Source organism: Echinops telfairi, unplaced genomic scaffold, assembly GCF_000313985.2.
Source record: "Echinops telfairi isolate 266 unplaced genomic scaffold, ASM31398v2 ScPeMD7_5;HRSCAF=22, whole genome shotgun sequence".
NCBI classification, from domain to species: domain Eukaryota; kingdom Metazoa; phylum Chordata; class Mammalia; order Afrosoricida; family Tenrecidae; genus Echinops; species Echinops telfairi.
The window spans coordinates 23570109-23579775 of record NW_022103901.1 but is presented as its reverse complement, the minus strand read 5'-3'; the positions used below and the strand labels follow the sequence as shown (position 1 = coordinate 23579775).

Below are 9667 nucleotides of genomic sequence, written 5' to 3'. Positions count from 1 at the left end.
TAAACATACTACCAAACATACTGAAAAATATCCACACAATAGAAAACAAAATAATACAACATTTATGCACAGAAAATGACTTCATCACAAGAGTTAACAGAGAACTCACACATGGGGGGAAATATTCAGTAATAAAACATTCGATAAAGGGCTAATCTTCAAAATTTATATAAAACTACAGCATCTTAAGAAAAATAAAATAACCTAATCAAAAAAGGGCCCAAGACATAAATAGACAATTTACCAAAGACAACATTCAGGTAACCAAAAACCATATGAAAAACGTGGTTAAGTTTATTTCCAATAGGAGAAATACAATTTAAAACAACATTGAGATACCACCTCACATGATCACTTTTAACAAAATTCACTGTCTTTAAGGAAGAACAGCTAGAATACTCCTTAGAAATGAGGATGGCCAGACTTTGTCACAGATGATTTGGACATCTTATTGGTAGGGACAAGTCCTTGGAAATGAAGGTCATGATTGGTAAAGTAGAGGGTCAGAGAAAAATAAGACTCTTAATGAAACGGATTGACACAATAGCTATAACAATGGTCTCAAATATAGCAATAAAATCGTGAGGATGGTACATGGCCTCGGGTAGTATTTTGTTCTGTTGTACAAGTCGATGACAATTACCACCAACACTAACAGCCCCAAATATTCATATATCTCTTTAAGCACACAAGAAATCTTGACAAAAATAATCAAATGATACATCATAAAGACCAAAATCACATTAATTGATCATTAAATAATTAAATGATAAATCAGTCACAAAAAGGAATACGATCACAAATTGAGAATTCTAAAAACACTCTTTTAAACAATAAATAGGCCAAAGAGGAAATCATAGCTGAAATTACAAAATATTTAGAACTCAAGAGTAATATATTCTACAACAAAAGAGATACTTGGAAAGAAAATGTATAACATTTTAAATGCTAAACCATAGGCCAAAAAATAACTAACCATCTATCCAATTTAGCATGATAGAAGAAACAAACAGCATAATAAACTCAAAATAAAAGGAATAAATAAAGATAAGAACAAATAGCAAATCTACAACAGAAAGTACAAGTAAAGCTACCAACCAGCTTGTTGGAAAGATTCATAAAGTTGTCAAAATGGCAAATACATGGGGAGTGGGTTAGTGGGACAAGGAGAGAGAACATACAAAAAATATTAAGAATAAACAGGGAATATAGAAAGACAGATGTTTCACTACACAACAGATAAGAGCATATTGCAAAATGATCTTATGACAAAAAAATTTGAAAACTTCAAACTGTTTATACTTTTAGAAAAAAAGAGAAAGGAACCCATTAAATTGGATTTAAGAAGAATTAAAAATTTTGAGTCATCCTACAAGCATTCAAGTTATTAAAATTGATAGTTAATATTATTTTCAGAGAAAATGCCAAGCCTAGATGGAACTACTGGTAAACCACATACATTTTCCCAATTGATAAAGGAAAAAAATCAATGAATCCTTCTCAACCCCCTCTATGAAATGAATAAAAACACACCTATAAACTGACAAGAAGAGTATAATGAAAAATAATAACAAATTAAGCTTAATCATGAACATAGATTAAAAAATTCTAAACAAAGTATTAGCAAATTGAATTTAGGATCGTTTTCATATTGCAAAATATTTTAATATACTTTACATAGTAGTATATTAATGGGAAAGCATACAATCATCTCAGTAGATGCCAAAAAACATATTAAAATTTTCCTTAGGGAAATATGATTAGAAAAATAAAAGAAAAACTTGTCTAGATCTTTAAAGGGACATAAAGTTGACAAATACAATCTTGGTGATTCATTAAAATTATTTCCTGGAAGGGTAGGGGGACAGTGGGGAAAGAAAGGGGGAACAGATCACAATGATCGACATATAAATTACCCTCCCTCCCTTCAGAGGGACGAACAACAGAAAAGTGAGTGAAGGGAGATAGCAGATCCTGTAGGATGTAAAAATAATAATTTATAATTTATCAAGGATTCATGAGGGAGGGAGAGGTGGAGGGAGGAAAGGAAAAAGTGAGGAGCTGATACCAAGGGGTCAAATAGAAAGTAAATGTTTAGAAAATTATGATGGCAACATATGTACAAATATGTTTGATACAATTGATGCATGAATTGTTCTAAGAGCTGTAAGAGCCCCCAGTAAAATGAACTTAAAAAAAAGTATTTCCTTTGATAAGGTGGAAGTAGATGAAGAAAAATTATTTCATCACTTCTATTAGATATTATATATCATTGATAAGTTTAAAACATACAAGGATATGAATAAGTTATCATTACTCAAAAGTTCTAGAAAACCTAAGGAACTGTTACCAAAAGTATGAAAAATGAACATTGACGTAAGCTAAAAGAGTAGATATCAAATGAAGCCATCTCTAAAATTCTGTGGAGATGAATGATTTCTTTGTAGTGGCTTTCCAGTTGAGTGGTTGACATTCTGTTCTTAATGGTCAGTATTTGTTTGCTTTTTCTTTCACACATACCTAAGGAAGGCTGCATCCTTTTGTCAGATTTCTCTTCCTCACCAAGGGGAACTTTGTTTACTCTTAGTAGGTGAGAAAATATTTGTGATGGCTACTGGGAGAAACCAGAAAGTCTTACTCAATACTTTTGTGGCACAATAGAGTAGCCATTAGCCACATGTGGCTATTTTAATTTTAATCTAATTAAATTAAGGTTAAAATTTCCATTCCTGAATACATTTTGAGTACACAATAGCCACATGTGCTTATAGAACAGAACAGTTATGGAGTATTTCTGTCATTATTAAAATTTCTGTTAGACAGGGCTTGTCTGTAGAATGAATCTTTGCTATTTTGACAATATCTAGAATTCTGTATTCTGGATAGATTATTACTTCTAAACCAATTTACGATCTACTCATAACAGAATTGTTGTCTTTAGCATGAGAGGGTTTACCTCTTTCCCATCTCTTTCTCCTAGAACTATAAGAATGTTTTTACGTAGACTAGTCTTTTATCCTATTCATAAAAATCTGAGCTCATACAAAAATTCTATGATAGAAATCATAAATTAAGCTTATCTCTAGATATCTACTCACAAATTGTTGTTCATATTCAATTCATTATTTGAAGTTACCTATTAGCTTATTTCTTTGGAAATGTTTCTACTCTCAAAAGTAGAAGAACATTCCCTGTTATCCATTGTTGCATATTAGGGTCTCGTGTCCTGCCTCTACTTTGGTCTCATGTCCTGCCTCTACTTTGCAGATAGCAATAGTTGATCTATTGGAAATAGAAATGAGAAAATTAGAGGATATGTTTCCCTGTTTATATCAGGTGCCAGGAAGACATATCATGTGGGCACTTATTTAACAAAAGCAACAAACCCCAAACTTTCCAAGAATCGTCAATGAGCTACAAAAACAGTATCACTGACTATCAATTGAAACAAATATATTTGGAAATAGAGTTCTTCAAAAATAATCATCTGATTGTTCATGCCTTGAATTTTGTTTGACCACCGTTAGGGTGTTTGTTTTCCAGGAGCGGCCCATTGTCTGTGATAAAATCTGATGATCCATTTCCTATAATGAAACGTGTTCTCTTTTTAGAACTCAACTCTAGAATTTCAAATACCACCAGAACCTTTCTGCTAAATGCATTAATGATGTTTCCCAATTACAATCTTGCCAAGACCCTTGAGGAATATTCCATTTTCTACGCTGAGGAGGCATTCTGCAGCAGCCAACAGAAGTATTCCTATTCAGAGTGTCTTAAAAGAGGTAAGTATTTTATGGGCCCCTCCGTCATTTGGGAATGAGTCTCAGACTGAAGCCCTGACAGATGAGGAGTAAGTCAGGATATATTGTCAGTCACTTTACAAGGCTGGGATAAACCTACGTAACTATACTGAAGCCTCTAAAGCCAATCCAAAGCAAAATCATCAGCTCTAGAAGTAGAGACATTAATGATAACCCACCAAGTAACTTTAAATAGAATGTTCTAATTTTCAAAGTAACTCTTCAAGTTACATATTACCAGGTTCATTTGAAGAAGTGTCATGTTCTGCATCAAACAGCCTGTATGGATCAGACTGAGATTCAAAGCTTATATCCTTTCATTGCATCATGTATTCTTTCTGTGAGACAGGATCTCTAGGTGAAGGGTCTATATCATAATTGTATGTCATTTATTTTTTGTTATTCATACCACCACCACCACACATAATTGCCCACCCTAACCTGCCCACAAGTTATAATCCATTCCCCAATGCCAAGAAATTGCCTTGAACATAAATAGGGAAAGATAAGAAGTAGTGATTCAAGTGATGAAGAATAGTACAATGAATGAGTCAGAAATGGAAATAGGTAAGAGAGAATAAATATAGCCATTGTAGGTGAAGGGACATTACATCCAGGGTGCAGTATAGCACTGACAAAACAACATTCCTCTATTTCTTTAATGCTTCTTCCTCCCACTATTGTGGCCCCTGCTAGACCAGTGTATGTACATTTGGTACAAATAAGAGCTTTAAATGCATGGAATCCAGGATAGATAAACCCCTCAGAAACAGTAGTGGGAGTAATGATTCCATGAGGGTACAGGTTGGGCTGTGTGTGATAGCAATGATGGATGTATAACCCCCCTCAAGGGAGATGAAGAACATAATTGTAGGTGAAGGAATATATCTGAAGGTGTAAAGTATGAAATAATAATAATATACAATTTAGTAAGGGTTCATGAGGGTGGTAGGGTGGGGGAGGGAGGGTTTAATTAGGAGCTGATATCAAAGGGCTCAAGTAGAAAGGAAATGTTTGAAATTGATGATGGCAGCATCTGTACAAGTTTGCTTTATAGAAATGATTTATGGATTGTTATAATATCTGTAAGAGCCCCCAACAAAATGATGAATGAAAAGAGAATCCAAACACTGAGCTAAATGTGTATACATATAAATAGCCACTATAGGAAGCAGTAACTGTTAAAGAGACACAGACTGAATCTGAAGTAAGCTAAATATATGTTGTTGTTGTTAGGTGCTATCGAGTTGGTTCTGACCCATAACAACCCTATATTATACATTTGAGTAATTGGCAAAGAAATTGAGTGACTACTTTTAGGTGACACAAATAAGTTATCATTTTACACTGAGAGGAGTAAGGAGGTATTCCATATAGTTGTGTCAGTTTGTCATACTATGATAACTTGTGTGTTGCTGTGATGTTGGAAGCTATGCCCCGTGTTTAAAATGCCAGCAGGGTCACCCAAATTGAACGAATTTCAGTGGAGCTTCCAGACTAAGAACAGACAACTAAGAAGGACTTGGCTCCCTACTTTGGAGAGTGAAGCACTGAAAAACCTTATGCATAACTTCCAAGCATTTTCAAATACTGAAAGCCCAAACGAAGGAAGCAGAACTTTGTTGGAGTTACTTCTGCAGATGGGCCCCTCAGGTCCAAGGTCACTTGAAATGTGACTGAGGAGGAGATGATTTCTTAGATGGAAATCAGCCATAGGGACCTGAGTTTGGTAAAGTCTCTAAGAGAGGAGCCTTAGAGACTTCATTTGCTGAGGGGCACCACTCGAGGTAATGAGAAACAACTGTAACAATCTTCTAATGATTAGAACTTGGAATGTGTGAAGTATGCATTTAGAAAAATTTTAAATGGTCAATACTAAAATGAAAAGTATGAAGATCCATGGCTTAGGCATTAGTGAGCTGAAATGGACTGACAATGCCATTTTGAGTCAGAAAATTGTATGATTTACTATGCCAGGAATAACACAACCAAGAGGAATGGTGTGGCATTTGTTGTTAGAAAGGATTTTGCTAAATCAACTGTGAAGTACCATGCTATCTGTGATCGGATTATATCTGTCTGCCTTCAAGGAAATCCAATCAATACATCTATTATTTAACTTTATGCATCAACACAAAAACTAGTGATGTAGAAGTGGAAGAATTCTGTGAATAACTTCAGTAGGAAATTGATCAAGCAGGAAATCAAGATGAATTAAAACAGATTTTGGCGATTGGAATGTTAAAGTTGGAAACAGAGGAAAGAACAGTACCTGGAAAATAAGGAGTTGGTGATAGAAATGAAGCTGCAGATAGCATGATGGAATTTTGCAAAATCAACAACTTGTTCGTAGAAAATACCTTTTTCCCAACAACACAAAAGGCGACGATACACATGGACTTCCCCAGATGGAATACACAAAAATCAAATTGACTACATCTGTGAGAAGGCACAAAGGATAAGTTCTACATCAGCAGCTAAAACCAGACCAGGGGCCGACTTTTGAACTTACCATCAATTTCCCATCACTTGTAAGTTCAGGATAAAGCTGAAGAAAATAAAAAGAAGTCCACATGAGCCAAAATACAACCTTGAGCCTATCCCACCTGAATTTCAAGAACGTCTCAATAACATTTGACTCATGAACACGAATGACAGAAGACCCAATGAGCTGTGGGAAGACATCGAGATCATTCATGATGAAAGCAAATGGTACTAAAATGAAGGAAAAGAAAGGAAAGATCAAAGTCAATGTCAGAAGAAACTCTGAAACTTGCTATTATAGAGTAGTGAAAGCAAATGGAAGAAAGGAAGAAGTCAAGGAGTGGATAGAAATATTTCAAAGAAATAATCGAGAAAACAAAGCCAAATATTGTAACAAAACACGCAAGCACCTAGAATTAGAAACCCCAAAGGGAAGAACATGCTCAGCATATCTAAAACTGAACGAACTCAAGAAAAATTTCAAGCCTTGGGTTGGAACTTGAAAGATTCTATAGACAAAATATTGAACAATGCAGGAAGCATCAAGAGAAGATGGAAGGAATACAGTCATGGTACCAAAAAGAATTACTCAAAATTCTACCACTTTAGGAAGTAACATATAAGCAAGAACCGATGGTGCTGGAGGAAGAAGTTCAAGCTGCACTGAATGCATTAGCCCAAAACAAAGCTCACTGAATCGATGGACTATCCACTGAGATTTTTCAGGAAGCTGAAGAAGTGCTGGAAGCAGTCACTCATCTGGAAGACAGCTACTTGGCCAACTGACTGATGACAGCCATATTTGTGCCCGTCCCCCCCAAAAGGTGTCCCAACAAATTGCTCAAACTATAGAATATCATCGATATCCCATACAAGCAAAATTTTGCTTAAGATCTTCTATCAACTGTTGCAGCAGTATATTGACTGGGAACTGCCAGATGTTAGGGCCAGATTCAGAAGAGGATGTGGAATAAGGGATATTATTGTTGATGTCAAATGGATCTTGGTCCAAAGCCGAGAATTCTAGAAAGGTGTTTACTTGTGTCTCATTGATTGTGCCAAGGCATTCAATTGTGTGGACCAAAATAAACTGTGAATAAATTTGAGAAGAATGGGAAATCTAGATCACTCATTGTACTCATTCAGAACTTGTCCATGGGTCAAGAGGCAGTTGTGTGAGCAGGTCAGGGAATACTGCATGGATTAAAATCAAAACAAGTGTGCATCAGGGTTGTATCCTCTCACCATACCTCGCAGAGAAGCTGGATTCTATGAAGACGAGTGTGGCATCAGGATTAGAGGAAGGCTTATTAAAAACCTGTGATATACACATGACATAACCTTACTTGCTGAAAGTGAGGCGGACTTGAAGCACTTGCTGACGAAGATCAAGGATTGCAGCCTTCACTGTGGATTACAACTCAAAGTAAGAAAGGACAAAATCCTCACAACTGACCCAATAAACATCATGATAAACAGAGAGAAGGTTGAAATTGTCAAGGATTTTTGTCATACTTGGATCCACAATCAATGTTCATTCATGGAAGCAGTAGTCAAGAGATTAAAATCAAATCTTCTATACAAAGACCTCTTTAGAGTATTGAAGAGCAAGGATGTTACTTTGAGGACTAAGATGCACTTGACCCAAGCCATGGTATTCATCATTGCCTTGTGTGCATGTGAAAGTTGGATATTGAATAAGGAAGACTGTAGAAGAATTAGTGCACTTGAATTGTGGTGCTGGAGAAGAGTATTGAAAGTACCATGGACTGCTAAAAGGACAAACTGATCCGTATTGGAAGAAATAAAGTCAGAGTTCTCCTTAGAGGCAAGGATAGCAAGACTGCTTACATATTTTGGACATGTTGTCAGGAGATATCAGTCCCTGGAGGATATCATGTTTGGTAAAGTGGAGGGGTGGTGATAAAGGAGAAGACCTTCAACAAGATGGATAGACACAGTAGCTGCCTCAATGGCCTCGGGTATAGGACTGATTGTGAGGCTGGCACAAGACCGTGTAGTGTTTCATTCTGTTGTGCACAGGGTAGCTATGGGTAGGAGCCAGCTCGATGGCACCTAACAGCTTTATAGGTGATGGAATGACAGGAGTTTATATTATTTGAAGACAACTGTAAAAAGAAGCAATGTAACTATCTAGAGGACATGAATATAAAAGAATGATGCCTCCAACTATCAATGTAGGAAAAGTATAGATCATATATTAAATTGATAAAGGAGGGCAGCAAAAAGGAAGACCTTCAACGAGATGTATTGACACAGTGCCTACAACCATGAGCTCAATCATAAGACTGGTGTAGGACCCAGGCAGTGTTTCGTTCTGTTGTATATAGAGTCACTATGAATTGGAACCAACCAGACAGCACCTAACAAAACCAACATCAAAACCAAGTTGTTGTTAGGCGCTATCTATAGAGTTATTTCTGATTTATAGGGACCTCTGTACCACAACACAACGTGTTGCCCTATCCTGAGCCAGCCTCACAATTGTTGCTATGTCTGAGTTCATTTTTATAGCCACTGTGTCAATCCATCTCACAGGGTCTGCCCTATTTTTTTAGATCATTTTATTGGGGGCTCTTATAACTCTTGTGACAATCCATACATCATCAATTGTATCTAACGTATTAGTACATTTATTCCATCGCTCTTTCCTAGACATTTACTTTCCATTGAGCCCTTGGGATCAGCTCCTCTTTTTTCCCCCCTCCATCCTCCCACCCCACCTCCACCAACCCTCATGGGCCCTTGATAGATTATAGATTGTTAATTATTTTCGAGTCTCACACCAGCCACTGTCTCCCTTCCCCTCTAGTTTCTGTTGTTCTTCCCCCCTGGATAGGTGTGTGTGTGTGTGTGTGTGTGTGTGTGTGTGTGTGTGTGTCATTCACTGCAATCTAGGTATACTTCCTCCAAAACAACTTTGTTTTTCTAGCTGGCCATAGTATAAATATTATTCACCAATACCACAATTCAAATCAATAAATTCTTCTTCTATCTTCCTTTTTGATGGTCCAGCTTTCACAACCATTTAAGGATATTGGAACTACCATAACTATGGTAGGCCAGAAGCATATCTACAGAAAATGGTGGGTATGGCAAGCACTGAAATAGGGCCCTGTCCAAACATCTGACCCTCATATTTTAATAATTTGACCTTAATATCAGCTCAACAATACAAGTCAAACTCGTCAGTCTTTTACTTAACACATTATGGCACATTATGTATCGATGAAAATTACAAATGTAGCTTTCTTAATTTCACAGGTCTAAAATGGTCTATGATGTGCTTAAAGCATTTTCCCCAGTTTCTTCTCTTTTTATACTTAGCAATACAAAATAACACAGTCTGCACTGACCCCCTG

At 36.3% G+C, this 9667-nt stretch overlaps 1 protein-coding gene across 1 annotated transcript in view; it reads left to right on the top strand.

Annotated features, from left to right (window-relative positions):
- The window catches only part of LOC101660369 (phospholipid-transporting ATPase ABCA3-like), a 199696-nt gene that overhangs the window by 157100 nt on the left and 32929 nt on the right, over window positions 1-9667 (top strand). The window contains exon 22 of the mRNA XM_045285080.1: window positions 3612-3782. Coding sequence (XP_045141015.1) covers window positions 3612-3782 — 171 coding nt within the window. The remainder of the gene's footprint in view (window positions 1-3611; window positions 3783-9667) is intronic.